General features: G+C 41.2%; 1 protein-coding gene across 2 annotated transcripts in view; it reads right to left on the reverse strand.

The window, feature by feature from the left end:
* LOC122808648 overlaps window positions 1–20,398 on the reverse strand; it is a 360,612-nt gene that overhangs the window by 116,228 nt on the left and 223,986 nt on the right. For both annotated transcript variants that reach the window (XM_044079618.1, XM_044079617.1), the window contains exon 4: window positions 14,789–15,145. In XM_044079618.1, coding sequence (XP_043935553.1) covers window positions 14,789–15,145 — 357 coding nt within the window. The remainder of the gene's footprint in view (window positions 1–14,788; window positions 15,146–20,398) is intronic.

The following is a 20,398-nucleotide window of genomic DNA, read 5'->3' on the forward strand; positions in this document are numbered from 1 at the left end:
AGCCCAGCTTAGAAGAAGTAAGAGCAGCACTAAGGAAAATGAAGTCAGGGAAAGCAGCAGGCTCAGATGAGGTCACAGCAGATATGATAAAGATGCTGGGTGAGCTAGGGGAGAAATGGCTCCTGAGGGTACTAATTGCAGTGTGGAGAGAAAGGTGTATTCCAGATGACTGGAGAATAAGCATACTCGTGCCAGTGTACAAGAACAAAGGGGACATCCACAACTGTGGACAGTACAGAGGCATCAAACTCCTACCACATTGCATGAAAGTTCTGGAGAGGGTGATTGATAAACGGATACGCAGAATAGTAGAATGTAATATGGCAGATGAGCAGTTTGGATTCAGATCAGGATGCAGCACAATTGACCCAATGTTTACATTGAGACAGATACATGAGAAGAAGCTAGAGATGAGGAGGGAGTCAAACTGGGCTTTCCTTGACTTGGAGAAAGCATATGACAAGGTCCCAAGAAAGCTGATCTGGGCAGTACTGCGGTGGTTTGAAGTGCCAGAAACATTGGTAGAATTAGTACAGGCTATGTACAAGGACCCAGTGACTCAAGTACGAACAGTGTTTGGCCTCACTGAGGGGTTCCCAGTGGGAGTGGGTGTGCACCAGGGTTCAGCTCTGAGCCCACTGCTGTTCATACTGGTAATGGACTACATCAGCAAACAGGTTGGAGGGGTCAGAGCAACAAAGCTGCTGTATGCAGACGATGTGGCAGTACAGGCAGACTCTGATCTAGAACTTCAGCAAAGGATAGGAGAATGAAATGCAAATCTGAAGGCACATGGGATGAAACTAAGCACAGATAAGACAGTGGTAATGGCAGCAGATTGGGGAAATCAGAAAAAGCTGAGAATAGAGATAGATGGGAAGATAGTGGAACAGGTAAACAGCTTCAAGTATCTGGGAGGGGTGGTTGAGGAGAAGGGTAGTCTGAATGAAGAGGTCAAAGCTAGAATCAGAGGGGCTGCGACCAACTGGCATAGAGTATCAGGTGTAGTATATGACAGAAGAATGCCAAAGAAGCTGAAAAGTAAGGTGTACAAGACAGTGGTGCGACCAGTACTACTGTATGGTACAGAAACCTGGGCAGTAAAGGCAGAGCAGGTGAGGAAGCTAGAGGTGATGGAAATGAAGTGCCTGAGAAAGGTGGTAGGATGCACATTGTGGGACAGATGAAGAAATGAGGACATAAGAGCAGAAGCCACAGTAGCTCCAATTTCAGAAAAGATCAAAGAGAACAGATTACGATGGTTTGGGCACATGTGTAGAAAAGCAGAAGACAATCTGGTGAGGGAGATTTGGGACAGACAGGAAGAAGGTAAAAGGAAATGAGGGCGTCCAGCAAAGAGGTGGACGGATTGTGTGAAAGAAGATCTGCGACAGTCAGGCATGAGTGTTGAAGAAGGCAGGAGAGTGGCACTGAATCAAGAGAGTTGGCGACAGTTAATACGATACCCAGACCCCATGTAAATGGGAAAAAGGGGATGATGATGATAATACAGAACTGGAATTGCTTAGACATAATAAGGCCTTGCTGAGTCTAATTATAGTGGCTGCCAAAAAAGCATTTACTAGAAAATAGAACTAAAAGTCTAAACCAACTATACTTGAAGAAGTGAATCTAGTAACGCAAATAAAACAACTGGAATTGGGATTGTTAGAAAAGGGTAGGAGCAAATTACATAGAAAAAATGGGAATTGTGGGAATAATACAAACAGGGGAGGAATGAGGCTTAATAGCAGGCATGACTTGAATGAGTTATGTAATGTTTGACTGAAAATGATTGGGCAGATTATAAGTGATGTATAATGTTTACAACTAAAATTAAGTCAATATGATTTGTGATGTATAATGCTTGCAAGAAGGATTATGTTAAAATGGTTTGTTTTCATTTATATAAATGTATGATTGTCTATGTTATAAGTGATAATTTAATAAAGATGTTTCTTGTTTAAAAAACACTCAGTCAGAACCTGAGGTGTAGAGGCATTAATATGAAACACAGTAAAATGACAAGGAGAACCAGTCTTCTGTATTAGTATAGCATAGAAAGGAGATATATAATAGGCATTACACCTCAGGCTTCAAACTAAGATATAAACCTCATATCCGATATATGTATACATATAATACAATATTTATGTCTACAGTGGTCTATACAGCATATATTTAGGCTTCCGGGAAGAATAATGCTGAATATAGACATCCGATGGTCAAGTGAAATATTCAAAGCATACTTAGAGATTAATTTAAATTATTTGCAAAATATAAAGTTATTCATTTAAAGATGCAGTGGAAGATGTAGAATAACATATTGATGAGAAATAAGGCTATTATTAAAGGTTCATAGGTTCATAGGTAGGTACTAGGCTATCTGCCCGAAGGCATTTATAAGCCTAGCCAGAATGTGTTGGCTTTCGCCGCACCCCTTAGATTAGTTCCCTGTACCTCTGTCCAGCAGAGCCACTGAAGTGATCCCCGGGTTAAACTTTCTGTTTCCCATCCACTCGTCAAGGTTTCTCTTGAAGAGTGTTAGCGAGGAGCTCTGCCTAATGTAGACTGGAATCTTATTCCAAAGCATGGGAAGTCTCTGTGACAGGAATCTAGCCCTCCAGCATGTCCTATTTATTGTTGTGGTGAGGTTTAGATCCCTAGAGAGTGTGGCTCGAGGTGATAAGCTTTTCTTTAGGTGGAGCATGTCAATCAGTTCTGGGTTGGACATGGCCTTGTATGTCAGGAAGAGATCACCTCTGAGTAGACGGTATGCAACCGAGTACTGCTGGAGTTTCTTCAGTCGAGCTGCATAGGGCATCTGTTTGAGGCCAGTGATCCTCTTGGTGAGGTACTTCTGTGGTCTTTCCAGCTGTTGCAGGTGTCTTGTAAGATACATCCCAAATGGGGCGTTGTACTCTATGATGGGTCTGATGAGCGATGAGTAGAGGTGCACAATGACCTCTTTTGATCTGGATGCGAACCCTTTTGTGATAAGGTGTGCCACGTAGAAGGATTTTCTAACCACTTTGGCAATGTGATTATCAAAGGAGAGTTTACTATCTACTTGGGTACCCAGATCCCTTATTATGTTTTCCGTATTTAGGGGACTACCACCTATGTGGTAGTTTGTGGGTACTTTTTATTTTTACAAAGGGGATGACTATGCACTTTTTGGCATTTAGCTTGAGGCCATGATTTTGACACCAGGTGTCCGTCTCAGTGAGACCCTTTTGGAGGATGTCTGTGTCAGCTGGAGAGTCAGTTATAGCCACTAGTTTGCAGTCGTCTGCGAACTTGGTCAGCCATAGTCCTCTTGTGCTTGTCTGTACCTCTGAGACGTATATGTCGAACAGGAGGGGTCCTAGGACTGAGCCTTGGGGAACACCACTTGTAACTGGTTTAGAGTCAGACCTAGCTCCTGCAACTCTTACCATGTGGGTTCTGTCCATGAGCCAGTTGTCAACCCATCTTGTGATGTAGGGGTTTATGTTCAGGCTGGTGAGCTTGTCTATAATTCCAGAATGGGGAATGGTGTCAAAGGCCTTTGTGAGGTCTAAGTAGGCTGTGTGTACTACCTTTCCCTCGTCTATAGCCTTGGTAACTGTCTCAAAGAAGTCCACCAGGTTTAGGAGGCAAGATCTGCCCTTAACAAAGCCGAACTGGGTAGGGTCCAGTGTTTGGAGGTTCCCAATGTCTCTGTTAATGAGTTCCATGATGATGCGCTCCATGGCCTTGCAGACCAAGCTAGTCAGGCTTATAGGGCGATAGTTCCCGGGGTCTGTTGTGGCTTCACCTTTGTGGAGCAGAATAACCATTGCTGTGCACCACTCTATGGGTACGTAACCTGTGGAGAGGCTGAGTTTGAACAGTGTGTTTAGGTGAGGGGTTAGTTCATCTTTGAGCTCATGTAGAATGCAGCCTGGAACTCCGTCCAGTCTCACTGATGCTGTGTTTTTGGCTTTGGAGAGGGCTGTTTTAACCTGAGTGTCTGTGATTTCAGGAGCTCTACATTCTTCTGGTATGGTTATGGGCCCTTTTTGGGGGTGAGAGGGGGGAGAAGTTTGCGCTGAACCTGCCTGCCAGGATTTTGGCAATATTGGTCGGTTCAGTGTATTTTGTACCATTCTGCACTAACTCTGAGCAGATCTGAGCATTGCCACTTAGATTCTTGACATAGCTAAAGAATGCCTTGTGGTTATCTTTGGAGTCCTTGGCAATTTTTCTTTCGAAACTCGCCTTGGATGATTTTATGAGGGATCGTAGTTTCTTGCTGATACTGATCAGGGATGTCTTCCCTTCTTGGGATTTTACTCTTTTCTGTACTAGTTTCCTCCTTCTATTGTATAGCTTGTTTATAGCAGGGGTCCACCAGACTGGTTTCCTTTTCTTGGAGGAGTGAGTCTTGGTTTTGCTTGGGATAGCATGATCCATGCATTCTTGTAGGTGCCCGTAGAATGCATTAATAAAGGATTTTGCAGCTTGGACAATTTTATCCTTTAGCATGGGGGCTTTGAAACTTTCCACCTCGGTCTTAAGTAACGTGAAGTTTGCTTTTGAAAAGTTTTTCATGGTGGTTTCCTTGTTCAGGGGTGGGGACAGAATGTGGATATCCAAAGTGATTTGTTTATGGTCAGATCTAACCAGTGAGGGGTTGACCTCCGGTGTGGAGCACCAGTCGCCCATGTTGGTGATGACCAGGTCTAATATGTTGTCATCTCTGGTGGAAGTGTTGTCCAGTTGATCCAGGGCATTTGAGTTTATAAATTCTAGGAAATGTTGGGAAAGGGAGTTAGTACTTGAGTAGTTCTCCCAATTAATGTTTGGGTAATTGAAATCACCCAATATTAGGGTGTTTAGTAGGACATTTATATTTCCCAGTGTTTCCAGAAATGCGGAATGGGGGTCCTGGGACATGTTGGGTGAACTGTAGCAAGCTACAATTTGAATTGCAGTTTTGCCCATTGTTAGTTGCACGTGGATGATCTCTGAAGCGTCGTGCTGTGCCACTAACCTGGAGGTGTGGGTATCCTTAATGAATATGGATACGCTCCCGCCTTTTGTATTTCGGTCCCGGTTCTGTGGCCGAAATGTATGGTATGAATTGTAGCTTGGTAGTGCTGGGGTGCTCTCTGGAGCCTTAAACCAGCTTTCTGTTGCTTGCACATATATAGATTTTCTCCATACAGAGGAGTGCCTTGAGTGCATACATTTTGAGGTTTAGACTTCTGGCATTGAGTAGCATTACCCTCAGTTTTTTGTTACTTGTGCTATTTATGGCAGTGGGTTTGTCTTTTGAGCCTTGCCTAAAAAAGGAGGTGGCAAGAGCCTTGGCCAGTATTAAAAAGCCTAAGGGTGACAGGTGCAAGCCGTCTCTAGTGAAGCAGCGTGGCTTGTCGAGCATGTCATCCCATTTGGATAACACTGGATCCCCTTTGAGTGACACTAGAAACTTAGCCAATTGTTGAAATTGATAATTTTTTCGTTATACTGTGGTATCATTCTTGGTGAGGACAGGATGGTACTCAGGGTCAGGGTCATACCGGCCTGGGCTACAACATCAGAGAGCTCTTCCATGTCTCTTTTCATGTAGTCCAGGGATGTATGTACGGCTCAGGTCATTCACACCAACATGGACAATGACAGAGTCATATTTGTACTTGTTCTGGAGTGACCTGAGTGCTTGTGTTATGTGGCGGATCCTGGCACCCGTTAGGCAGCTAACAGTAACCTTCTCCTTATTCAGCCTAGTGAGTGGGACGTCAGTGTGCCTGACTATAGAGTCACCAATTACTAGCATATTGGGTATGTTATTTTGCCTTAAGGGCTGTGATTGCATGGCACACTGGTTTTGTGAAGTATGTGTTTCATGATTTGTGTTGGGGGGTGGAGGTTGCTTGGATGTCTGCTTTGGAGGTCTCTGTTGCTTTTGCAGATTTTTATTTAGAGCCTCTGAGTATGTTTTCGTGTATTTATGTGTGTTTTTTGCCAGTGTTGGTTTAATGGGTCTTTGTGAGACTGATGGTGTGATGCAAGTATTTCCCTTCTCCTCTTGACTGTCTGATGCAATCTTGGGTTGAGAGAGCTTAGCCTCCAGTTTGGCTGTATAATTGCATTTCTCACATGTATTAGTGTTTGGTGGTAGGAAGAGAGGGTTGTCTGTGTACATGAGGCAGTTGTAACATTTCCTCAAAATGCCCAGATTCACCAGTTGGACTGGAGAGTACACCTGAAACTGCCCTTTGGACATGCCTGGATAGGTACAGTAAACTGTTTTACTGAATGGCTGGTAAGGTTGAATAGAGAGTCTTGTCCTTCTGTACAGTATAGTAGGGTCTAGTGCTAAGGTTTATATGTGCTTGCTATGAGTTTTGAACAAGTGCTGGGCTGAGAAATGAATGGCTTGAGTGCTTAAATTGAAAGTTTGTCTAGTTCCAAGGGAAAAATTGAAGAGAAGACTTTGTGGAGTCGGGAATAGTTATACCCTAGCTAACCGGCGCTGCCTGGCATGCAAAACCGGGCAAATGTGGTATTTATAGTAGGGAAATGAAAGAGATAGAAATTAGTCCAAAATGGCCAATAAAATACTATTTTCTGGGCTGAAACCACTCCTCCAGGGACAGATAGGCTGCTCAAAGCTCCCCTCTCTCACAGGTGAACAGAGAAACTTTCTTCTATCCAGATAAGGTATGGACAAACACATAGGTGGGTAACAATGGAGTATAGTAACCCAGCTAAGGAAAATATTCTGTAATAAGAAGTAAATAGCTAATGTGAATACCCCTCACCTATAGGTACCACTCACCTATAGACACATATATGGGAAGAGGAAGGTAGTGGATGATTAGAATGCTAGGAGGTGTATATTTCACTTTGTTCATATAATCATCTCCTAGAGTTTTGTTACCCAAGATTATTATATTATTTTGCATTTCTTTGTAATAAACATTAGGTACAAATAACTTTTGCCCTCAACCTAACTTCCTTTTCATCCTATCTACATGTGTGTATCACCTCTATAACAGATCATTGTGCTGTCTTCAAAGAGGTGTGCTGTCCGTCAGCCCCGTTAAATGATATTCTATACAGACAATGAAGAAAAGAATGCCCTTAATCACTTAATCACTGACATGTTTGCTGCTGCTTGGTAGCTCAGGACCACTCAGTCCTTAGTTTGTAAGAAGAAGATGAGCAGGTCAGTGAAAGATGACCTTCTTAAATAAGATGACCGTCTTAAATAAGATGACCTTCTTAAATAAGATGACCGTCTTAAATACAGGGCAGGAAGAATATGAAACAAGTTACCTGCAGAGATGACGTTAGCCACATGCCTACAAGTCAAAGAAAAGAAAAGATGACTGGTGCACGGATAGGGTTTACTGGGCTATTTCAAAATGGAGATTGTCTTGCCATGACCTCTTATGAGCCCCTTAGCCATCCAAAGACACTGAAACATTGAAACAAAACTTTACTGAAGAATTTCAGGGCCTTGACAAAGAAATGTCACAAATCAAGTAGTAAACAAACACCAAATAAAAAAATGCTACTTTTCACTGAAATATGTGGTACCCCACACTCATAAGCTCATTCACTTCACTGTGCATTCCATTTACGTTCATCTTCCATGTCCTACTGTCCAGACATTTTTTAACTTACATCACCATAATGGAACCCACTCCAAGGTTAGTTGACTCGCTTATTTATCTGTTCTGAGGGACTGCATGCAACCCCTTGTTGAAATCTGAGTATGATACATGCATAACCTCTCCCTTATCTATGACTGTGATCATGACTTTTTTTTTTTTTTTAATTATGGTCTTTGATTTTCTATCCACATTGCCTCTTCACTTTTTGTTAGATATGAGTATGCATGCTTTGGGAGGGGGGAATTTAGAAACATTTAGCATATTGCACTATGTAAAGTAACACAATGCAAGGTGATACACAGGGGTGATTCAGAGATACATGTATACCAATCACATTAGGAGAGAAATAATGTAACATTCATGATATGGAAATGACAACATAAAGACATGCGTATGAGTGATGTCATACTAATAACACACACCTTGTATGCAAATTATGTAACTAAACATGGCAGAAAGATTCAGAGTTGTATAAATTCAACACTAACAGCCACATTGCACATCTATTTCTGAATGCCAGGATTTCCTGGTGTGCAGCAGCTTCTCCCATGCTAACATTCTAGGAATAGCAGCAACTATAGGAGAACAGCAAATATTAGTGGTCACTCTTAGAGCCAGTGCCCGTGGTGCTGCACACTGTCACACAACTAGTTCTGCCAACAGTTAGAATACCATCATTTTCATGACCAGGACACTGTTAACCACTGCTACACAGACAGAGAGAGATACCATATAGGAGTCGGAAGATGTGTGAGACACATATGCAGTCAAGGTAGATGCATGCACTTTCTATCCCTGTAGACACAGGTTTGTGTAGCATTAGCCATGATTGCAACAGAGACCTCTCAACATCTGACAGGGGATACATTAGGAATTTAGATGGCATCATCCTCAGGGGTCTTACACCAGTTCCTTGGCATGATGCTACAACACATTCATAGCTTCATAAGTTTTTACTATACTTTAGCCTAGGAGATCATCGAGAAACTGAGCTACATCACCCACTACCAGTGGGGGTGACTAGCAGCAACCCTCATTTAACAAATTTTCTAAAATTATCTTTGGTAAAAATATGTGATCACCCATCCAGTTATCCAGGTGGTTTCTTAATGCTGCTATGGAAGTGTTCAACTTGATACATAAGGGCAGCCTATTCCAGAAACAAAATATCCCATTCTGTACTTTGCTATGTAATGCTGCTATCTATTTTGTGATTATATATTTTTTATTTGTACTTCTTTATTATTTCCTTCTATTTCCTCCTGTATTTTGTGATCCTGGATCTCCTGGGTTATGACTGGAAAAGATCAAAGCTGACCCAGTGCACCCACCTGATTACCTAAAAAATACATGTGAGCATTTTCCTACAACACATAATCTTACTCAGTGAAAGAGCACATACTTAATCCCCCCTGGGGTGCATGCTCAGTAGCAGACTTCATAATAATACCTCATGAGAATATGTTCAGTGATAGACTGCATACACACACCTCATGGTAGCATGCCCAGTGATGTACAGTATACTCACACTCTATGGGAACATGCCCAGTGATGGACTACATATCACATGACATGGGAGCATGCCCAGTGATGTTCAGCATACTCACACCATGGTAACATGGTCAGTGATATATTCTATACTCATATCTCATGGTGATATGCTCAGTGATGCATTGAGTGTTCACACCCCATAAGAGAATGCTCATTAATACACTACATAAGGGAACTAGCAAGTTATTTCACAAAAACAGATACCAGTTACATTATGGCTACACAAGTGAACAAACACAGATTCTGGCAACAGATAGGTACTGCTTGGTTCACACTGCCTGCTTATTTCCCTACCAAATGGAAAAGCTGCAGCTCCTACTTAACAAAAGCTTCTATTTACCCCCGACTCACCCATGATAAGAGCTGCCTCATGTCTGTCACATGACTGCTGAACTGTGTTACTGTTTTGGAACCTACTGTCTCTTTGTGATAACTGTTTGCAGCATCTGCCACCCTTTCTGTGAAATAAAACTTCTCCATCTTTAAATTTTCTGCTTTATACTTTTTGACTGTATTTTCTTATTTCCATAAATATATTTTTATAAAGATGTTTGTAGAGCTTACTGATATGTCACCACCATCTCTACATCGACTCACATACCCCTGCTCCCTACCAGGATTAAATGTTAATATCTTACAATCTCTTTTATATGGCTTCTAGTACGAGTCAAGTGCTGTTTTGTTGCACTGCTCTGAATTACCTCCATGGTGTACACAAGCCAACAGAGACATTGTGTCCTCTGGATGGGATCTCACCCTCTAATAGAAAGAGGGGCTAAAAACTCCCAATTATGTACTTGTGATGCCTATTCCCTGTATCCCAGCATCCCACCAGATTTTCTTGCTTGGTTACTTCTGTGACATCTGTTACTACTGCTATCCTAGTTCCATTTCATCCTTTGCTGTTTCTTGTGTTTTCCTTCTAATTTTTCCTCTCTTTGCTGGATTTTTGCTTTTCATATGCTCCATTTTGTATTTTATTTTCCTCTGAATTTAAACAGCTATGTTTTATATCATTTCTACAATACTGCCAAGCCTCTCCCTGTCTTACGCACCTTTCTGATTGTATCACTCTTGTTGCATAACTTTGCGTCATCAGTTAAAAAGAATCTCCTTTTCAGAACTTTAGCAGGGTGATTTATGACTGCAAAAAAAAGGGCTGGCTCCAGTATTACCCTTGTGGTATCCCCCCATTGGCTAGCAATGATTTCAACCCTATGTTACTGTCCACTGGTTACCATTCCTTTAAACTACATGGCCACATTAATTTCACCAACAAGGCCTCCATTATTCACTAACCCTCCATCTTCTGTGCAACCACTGTTTGACCAACATCACTCCCTAGAACACACACCTAAATGTTTCACTATGCTCCCTAACCCACTCTGTGGTACCAGCGCCCCTTCCTAATCAAATCCCTAGATTCTATTACATTAATCTGGTGTGTGCTCCGTGTCTTGATTTTGTGATTCCTTATCTGTTGTGCATTACCAGCTTCCAGATACTCCAAAATACTTTCCATCTGCTTCCCCTACCGACACCCCCCTCACCTCACTCCCAACTTCTTGGCTGTCACCATGTTATAAATCCTAAAGATGGAGAACAGCTCCCATAAGGAGTTACAGTAAACACAGGTGGAGGTAGTTGTGAAGAGGTTAGGATGAAGGAATAATGTAGACATGTGGAGAAATGGCAGGAGCCAAAGTTCATTAAGGTCAGTCAAATAAAAACAAAACAAAAAATAAATAAATAGCAATGCACAGTGGCACCAGAAGAACCTAATTAATACTAGGTTCTTTTCAAGGTACTAGTTTATTTTATCTACCCAGATCAGTCCATTGGCTGCCCTCCATCATCACTCCCATTTCTGGCAACATGCATTGCTTTGCCCCAGGTTTACACCCTGGTATTTTTCAGAAGTCTGTGTTCTGGCAAGATGAGCTAAGAAAGTCTGGCTTATTTCCTTTCTTGCAAAAGTAAGAATTTCTTTTGACTTCTTTGATTAATGTGGACATATATTGGTATCACCTCAAACACATCACTTTTCAGCTTAATGGTTAACTACCTGTACACCTTGTATACCTCAGTGCCTGCTGTTGTCCTATAGTCATTGATCTGTATACACCTCAATGTCTGCTGATGTCCTATAGTCATTGGTCTGTGTACACCTCAATGCTGATGTCCTATAGTCATTGATCTGTGTACACCTCAATGTCTGCTGATGTCTTATAGTCATTGATCTGTGTACACCTCAATGTCTGCTGATGTCCTATAGTCATTGATATGTGTACACCTCAATGCTGATGTCCTATAGCCATTGATCTGTGTACACCTCAATGTCTGCTGATGTCCTATAGTCATTGATCTGTATACACCTCAATGTCTGCTGATGTCTTATAGTCATTGATCTATGTACACCTCAATGCTGATGTCCTATAGTAATTGATCTGTGTACACCTCAATGTCTGCTGATGTCTTATAGTCATTGATCTGTGTACACCTCAATGTCTGCTGATGTCCTATAGTCATTGATATGTGTACACCTCAATGCTGATGTCCTATAGTCATTGATCTGTGTACACCTCAATGTCTGCTGATGTCCTATAGTCATTGATCTGTGTACATCTCAATGTCTGCTGATGTCTTATAGTCATTGATATGTGTACACCTCAATGCTGATGTCCTATAGTCATTGATCTGTGTACACCTCAATGTCTGCTGATGTCTTATAGTCATTGATATGTGTACACCTCAATGCTGATGTCCTATAGTCATTGATCTGTGTACACTTCAATGCTGATGTCCTATAGTCATTGATCTGTGTACACCTCAATGTCTGCTGATGTCTTATAGTCATTGATCAGTGTACACCTCAATGTCTGCTGATGTCCTATAGTCATTGATATGTGTACACCTCAATGCTGATGTCCTATAGTCATTGATCTGTGTACACCTCAATGTCTGCTGATGTCCTATAGTCATTGATCTGTGTACACCTCAATGTCTGCTGATGTTTTATAGTCATTGATCTGTGTACACCTCAATGTCTGCTGATGTCCTATAGTCATTGATATGTGTACACCTCAATGCTGATGTCCTATAGTCATTGATCTGTGTACACCTCAATGTCTGCTGATGTCCTATAGTCATTGATCAGTGTACACCTCAATGTCTGCTGATGTCTTATAGTAATTGATCTGTGTACACCTCAATGTCTGCTGATGTCCTATAGTCATTCATCTCTTCTGCTGACTTTATGCCTAAATATGTGCTGATATGTACTTGTAGTCCACATGTCATAATCTGTACTGATAAAGTACTTATTTTATGTCTAAGGACAGGGTGTCCCACAAGGCTCTGTCCTAGGTCCATTCTTGTTTAAATTGCATTTCTTCATCTGAGGTGTTCTACAGTCTGTATGCAGATGACTTGAAACTGGGTAAACTGATTACATGAGTTACAGATAGGGCATGTCTGCAAAATAATTTGACTAAATTGACCATTTGGGCACAGGAGAATAATATGCTGATATCAAAAAACTAAGCATATGAAATTTGGGAGACATAAATTGAAAAGTGAATATTTAGTACAGCGTACAGTGATTGAAACTGTAGATTAATTTTAGGACCTGGGTATACAGGTAGATCCAGCTTTGAGTTTTTCTAATCATATTAACCAATCAGTTACTGACAGCTATAGAACTATATAACTCATATAGAAAGACTTATAAAGTCTAGGAAATCCTAAATGATGAAGTCATTGTTTAATTACATTAGACCCAAACTTGAGTATGGAATAACAATATTGGAACCTTATAAGAAAACAAGCATGAGTAAACTGGAAAGAGTACAGCAGAAATATGCCAAGGGCATCCATGGATATGAACATTTAAGTTATAATGGAAGAATGAAATATCTGAACTTATACAGTGTCTCATATAGATATTTAGGAGGAGATCTTATTCAGGTATATAAGGCATTTACAGACAATTATTGCCAGGAATGTTTGGGGAAATCAAAAAGTACTAGAGAATCATCAGACAATCTATGTAGAAGATTATATAGGAACGAGAAGTGTACTAATTGGTTCTCTGATAGAGCAGCTGATGTACGGAACAGACTGACAAACTACATTAAAGCAAGCAGTAGGTTAGATATTTTTAAGAACAACCTGGACAATTATTATGGGAACAACTGTTTTGGTATATTGGCATACTAGAAGGGCATTAATGGCCGTGCTTGAAATATTTGTATGGATGCAACTGCAAGTGCTGCGTTTATGACTGTTTGCAAGTAATTCCACCACTAACAGACATTCAATGAACTGTATTTATGTATTACATGTTATTTGTGAAGTTTCCTCTTACTTTGAGTATCAGAGACTTCAGCATTATCAAAATAGTGTTGTGTGAGGGAGAAGCAAGAATCATGTTTTGGTAAGGAAAGTTGTAGTTTGCATTTGTGGAGATCAGTAGTGTTTTTTTTTCAATTGGCTTCATCCTTAGTGGTTTACTGTTCTCTTAACACCTTTATTAAAATATTACTTAAGACATAAGCATGCATACATTAAAATATATTAACATTATTTCATTTACATACATTATACATAACATACATGTTTTCTTTCTTTACAAGTGTCATTCAGTCCAACATTAAATTAATTGCTTAATTCCTGCCTTTTCTTAAACCGCACTCCTCCTCCTGAACATTATTCGACATGTATTGTTCTCACAAATTTTGTTTGCTTAGATGAAATTTGCTCCTTTCCATTCTAAAGACCCCTCTTGCATTTATTTTTTGTTTTACTGTATTCATTAGTTCGGACAGAGTTTGTTTAGATTTTGATTTCTGTTTTCTAGTCATTGCATTTTTTGAGCAGCCAACAGAATTTCTTTGTGTTTTTGCTGATAGAATTTGTAGCTGTGGCAATACAACATTAAATTTTCACATCTGCAAGCATCCCTACCATAGACCACTCTTTTCTGATAGAAAGCCATGCCGATCACTGATATGTCTCCGTGTGTACTCACAGCCTGTACGCCTCAATCTGACTTAATGACTGTAACATTATGGCCACATACCAGGTGCATCTCAATGTATGCTAATTACTGGAATCCCTCATTATTTAACAACTGACATGACTATGCTGCCTTGTAATCATATCAAGCTCTGCTTTTACCAGAAGTTTCTCTCTGTCTGAGCTAGATGTCTGTTGTTAAGTTCTCCTTAACCACAATGAAGACAGTGCTGTGACTACTTGACCAACCAGCATACATCAGTCTCAACAACCCCCCCCCCCCACACACACACACACACACTCATACATAGCTATCTTACTGAAATAGTCCCTAAAGTACGTACTTGAGAGCATTTACCAAAAATACTTAATAGCAAAGGAGTACTGTGTTAATTACACCTATTCTCATTTGCTTGCACTTGTCACTTCACAGGTGAAAAACATAAACTATTAACTGAGCTTATCATATTAACAATGGCTGCAAAGCACAGCCAGAAGCTTCAGGTTGACAAAAACATTATCGGTCATTTTACACTCACCCTTTCTGAATGATACATGGAGGATTCCATTACCTTTCATGGTGATGAGTCTGAGTTCCTTCTGTAACACACCCTTGGTGAAGTTCAGCGTCAGAGTGTACCAGCCAGCATCCATGTAATACGTTGGACAGACAACAAGAGAAAAACGGAATTCTGTACTATGGCTGCCTTCTGTCTCTTTCCACAGCAGTGGTGATTGGGTGACGTTCATAAATGCCAGCTCTACTTGAGCACCTCCCTTCACATGTGAGAATGTGATCTTTCCACTCAGGAGATCAGCATATGTCGTCTTTGGGCATGGTCTCGTATCATTAGTGAATGTAAAGTTGAGCACTGATGACTGATTCACAATGCCAAATATTACTTCAGGCTCGCCACCAGCATAAATACCTTTTCATTGAAGGCATATTAAAAAAACAAGAAACAGTAATAGTTACAGATCGTTTGAATGCATCCACACAAAGGTTATACTGAAAAAAATAATGCAATGAAATGAAAGTATGCATCTTTTATATCACAGTGAAAGAAAAGGTGCAAGACTACAGCAAACGTTTCTATAACAGCAGTAGCCAATTGTTACAATAAGATATTTTTATCCAGGATATGTCAATACATTTTTCAGCTAAATTTGTTGATATGCTAACACTATATATATGATTTGGGAAACTCCTTGCTACTAATGTAGTGAGTGTCCACTGAGGATTAACATCTGTGTTAAGTAAGTGTCCAGACAGAAGTAGGTGGACTTTAAAGCCTCACTATAACATGATGCTGTAGTGAGGACAGCCACTGACCACTGCGCACTTCCTGCCCTCATCAAATATACTTAAAAGTATTTGGCTGCAAACTGATAACAAATATATTAATTGCTTGGTCTTGAAAACATATTAATCAAGTTGTTAAACTATTTTACAAGTATACAGCTTGCTTTAGTAAAGCCTTACAAACATGAATGAAGCACTGCCCAGCAAGAGCCTTTTAACACATTTAGCATGTCCATACAAGAGGTGAGTCAGTAAGCCAGTAGCAAGCTTCAGAAATTGACTTTAAGGATTGCAAATGGTATTCCAAAGCTACTGTTTAGATTTTAATCATTAGAACAGTTATCAGTACCTAAAAAAACAGAAAACACTGTCCAGCTACTTCCAAAAGGATGACACCAGTGTTTTTTGAGTGTAAAAATCCTGTATTATGCATTTTTGTCTACACAACTTCTTCAGAAAACATATAAACCCACAAAACCAGTTGTATTTATGCAACCAAATAGCCACTCATTATGCACTCCCAATTAAGTTAATTAATTAAATAATTAACAAACTGTCCAAAACTCTCAAAAATTAAAAAAACTTTAATTAGCGTTTTATGGACATAACAGATAAGAAATAAAAATGAATTATTTGTTAATGGTAAGTCTACTATCTTTTAAAAACACTTGATATAATACACTCAATAAGCCCTGGAGGGTTGTCAGCAGATAGTTTTATCTGCCATTTGGTTTCAAGCTTCTCTACTTGGCTTTTGAATTCACCTCCTCTAGGATTCATAGTGACCACATCCAATATAGCAAACAGAAACGTTTTATATTTGTCACAGTGTATGCAGTGTCTATAAAGAGCACTGTAGGAATCTTTTGTCCTTATAGCATAAATATGTTCCTTGATACATTTACCCAGATGTCTAGTGGTCAAGGAGGCTTAGGGAGAAAAGCTGCACATGAAAAGCAACATTAACAATATACTATACAAGCTTTACATTGGCAAATAAAAAGAGTAATAAATGTTGAGTATACAGGCTACATACATGAACAAAACATAACATGCATGTCTTTACATATAAAATTCAGGTCTTTATACATGTGCAAAAAAAAACAGGAATATGCATTTACAATATAGCTTTTCATGTTGCATAAAATCATCTGTTTGAGAGTGTGTGTTGATTTTATCCTGGGATGAACATTGTGGCAAATACAGTAGTATCCTGTGATGGACACTGGCAAATCCAATAGTGTCCTGGGATGGATAGTGGTAGATCCAGTAGTGCCCTGAGGATGAACACTGGCAGATCCAGTAGTGTCCTTGTGGGGAGTGATCCCAGTATAGATCCCTATGGTTTGTGATCCCAGTATGGATCCCTGTGGTGAGCGGTCCCAGTATGGAACCCTGTGGTGAGCAATCCCGGTATGGATCCCTGTGGCGAGTGGTCCCAGTATGGATCCCTGTGGTGAGTGTTCCCAGTATGGATCCTTGTGGTGAGCAATCCCAGTATGGATCCCTGTGGTTTGTGGTCCCAGTATGGATCCCAGTGGTGAGTGATCCCAGTATGGATCCCTTTGGTGAGTGGTCCCAGTATGGATCCCTGTGGTGAGTAATCCCAGTATGGATCCTTGTAGTGAGTAATCCCAGTATGGATCCCTATGGTTTGTAGTCCCGGTATGGATCTCTTTGGTGAGCGGTCCCAGTACGGATCCCTGTGGGACATCAGGTGTGACAGGTACAAAGGAAAAGAAATGCTCATTTTGTCAGTTGACAGCTTGGTATCTCTCTCATTATGACATAATAGTGCCTGTAAATATTTACATTCTCACTCAGTGCAATACTACTATCTGCTTTACATCCTTTTTACATGCTGTCCCATCTCTTCAGTAGAAAGCATTTTTCTTTGTAATGTTTTACCTTACATCAGAGCAAATATTACCAAGTTAGCTTAATCCTTATTTCTGCCGATCCATCCTAATTAACAAATGCAATTAAGCTGAAATGTTATATCTATCATAGGTTCATAGGTTCATACTAGGCTATCTGCCCTAGGGCATTTATAAGCCTAGCCAGAGTGTGTTTGGCTTTCGCCACCCATTTTAAATTAATTTTGCTATGCCCTTTTTCGAGGTTAGTATACTGTGCCTCTGTCTAACAGTGACACAGAAGTGATACCCGGGGTAAACCTACTATCTCCCTTCCAGTCATCAAGATTCCTCTTGAAGAGAGTCAATGAGGGACTCTGCCTAACCTGGACTGGGATTTTATTCCAGAGTGAAGGGAGCCTCTGGGTTATGAATCTGTCTCTCCAGCATGTCCTATTTATTTCAGTGCTGAGGTTCAAGTCTCTCGAGCGCGTAGCTCGATGGGATTTGGATTTTCTGAGGTGCAGCATGTCCATTAATTCCGGGTTGGACATGGCTTTATACGTCAGGCACAGATCACCTCTGAGCAGGCAGTATGCCACTGAGTAGAGCTGGAGTTTCTTTAACCGGGCAGAATATGACATCTGTTTGAGCCCTTTGATCCTCTTGGTGAGGTACTTTTGGGGTCTTTCCAGTTGCTGCAGGTGTCTGGTAAGGTACATCCCAAAAGGGGCATTGTACTCAATTATGGGCCTGATGAGGGATGAGTAAAGAGGCACGATGACCTCCCCTGATCTAGATGTGAATCCCTTCATGATTAGGTGGGCTATATCAAACTTACTTTCTTGGCATACTCTTCTGTTATAATATCTTATCTTATGCACTTTGTACTTAGCTGGGTACCCACAGGGTGCATTCTCCACTGTTTATAACTCAGTTTTAATCTGAATGTATGAATGTCACATTAATATGCACTCACTCAATGGTACGTTAATTTGACTGTTTTATGTACTGCATCTCAAGGTATAAACTATCATTTTGCTAGAGATTTTTTGCACAGGCCTTCACTGAAAATGGACTCTGCCCAGTTGGACTTTCACAGTAAAAAAAAAAAAAACAAATAAATAAATTAATAAATATAAATATGCAGCAACATATCAGAACCAAAACCATTCATATAACTAATATGGTTATATGTGGTTATATATCATCCCTACAGGCAGTTCAAGGCTACAGATACAGCATGTGTCCACACAGGGTAAGAGCGTCTGCATTTTTGCATGAATTTTTTATCCACAGCTGTAGGATTACTGAAATCTGGGATGGTCCTAAAGTAGAAATGATACACCCAAGCATATCCAGCATGGGATTGTCACAAAGTAGCACTGATACACTAGCATGTTTCCATCTGTTTTCTTCAGTGCTTAAGAGTATGGATCCTGAGCAATGGATGCTGGCATGCCAGTTGGTGAGGAAGCATCTGCACCTGATAATGATTATGGAGGTCTGCTGTCACAGTACCACAGTCTTGCACAGGGGAAGCATCTGCACCTGATGATGATTATGGAGGTCTGCTGTCACAGTACTACAGTCAGGCAAAGGGGAGGCATCTGCACCTGATGATGATGATTATGGAGGTCTGCTGCCACAGTACCACAGTCAGGCACAGGGGAAGCATCTGCGCCTGATGAGGATTATGGAGGTCTGCTGCCACAGTAACATGGTCAAGCACAGGGGAAACATCTGAGTCTGATGATGATTATGGTAGCCAGCTGACACAGTACTAAGGTCCGGCACATGGGAGGCATCTGCACCTGATGATGATTATGGTAGTCAGCTGTCACAGTACCATGGTCAGGCACAGGGGAAGCATCCGAGTCTGATGAGGATTATGGTAGGCTGCTGTCACAGTACCATGGTCAGGTAAAGGGGAGGCATCTGCACCTGATGATGATTATAGTAGTCAGCTGACACAGTACCATGGTCAGGCACAGGGAAAGCATCTGAGTCTGATGATGATTATGGTAGTCTGCTGTGACAGTACTACGGTCAAGCAAATGGAAGGCATCTGCACCTGATGATGATTATGGTAGTCAGCTGATGCAGTAGCATAGTCATGCACAGGGGAAGCATCTGCACCTGATGACGATTATGGTAGTCAGCTGACGCAGTAGCATGGTCATGCACAGGGGAAGCATCTGCACCTGATGATGATTATGGCAGTCTGCTGTCACAGTACAATGGTCAGGCACAGGGGAAGCATCTGTGCCTGATGATGATTATGGAAGTCAGTTGACACAGTACCACTGTCAGGCACAGGGGAAGCATCTGTGCCTGATGATGATTATGGAGGTCTGCTGCCACAGTACCATGGTCAGGCACAGGGGAAACATCTGAGTCTGATGATGATTATGGAGGTCTGCTGTCACACTACTACGGTCAGGCACAGTGGAGGCATCTGCACCTGATGATGACTATGGTATTCTGCTGTCACAGTACCATGGTCAGGCATAGGGGAAACATCTGAGTCTGATGATGATTATGGAGGTCTGCTGTAGCAGTACTATGGTCAGGCACAGGGGAGGCATCTGCACCTGATGATGATTATGGCAGTCTGCTATTACAGTACCATGGTCAGGCACAGGGGAAACATCTGAGTCTAATGATGATTATGGAGGTCTGCTGTAGCAGTACTATGGTCAGGCACAGGGGAGGCATCTGCACCTGATGATGACTATGGTATTCTCCTGTCACAGTACCTTGGTCAGGCACAGGGGAAGCATCTGTGCCGGATGATGATTATGGAGGTCTGCTGTCACAGTACCACAGTCAGCCACAGGTGAAGCATCTGTGGCTGATGATGATTATGGCAGTCTGCTATCACAGTACCACAGTCAGGCAAAGGGTAAGCATCTGTGCCTGATGATGATTATGGTAGTCAGCTGTCACAGTACCATGGTCAGGCACAGGGGAAGCATCCGAGTCTGATAAGGATTATGGTAGGCTGCTGTCACAGTACCATG

Source organism: Protopterus annectens, chromosome 8.part0, assembly GCF_019279795.1.
Source record: "Protopterus annectens isolate FY-2018-M chromosome 8.part0, PAN1.0, whole genome shotgun sequence".
Lineage (NCBI taxonomy): Eukaryota > Metazoa > Chordata > Ceratodontiformes > Protopteridae > Protopterus > Protopterus annectens.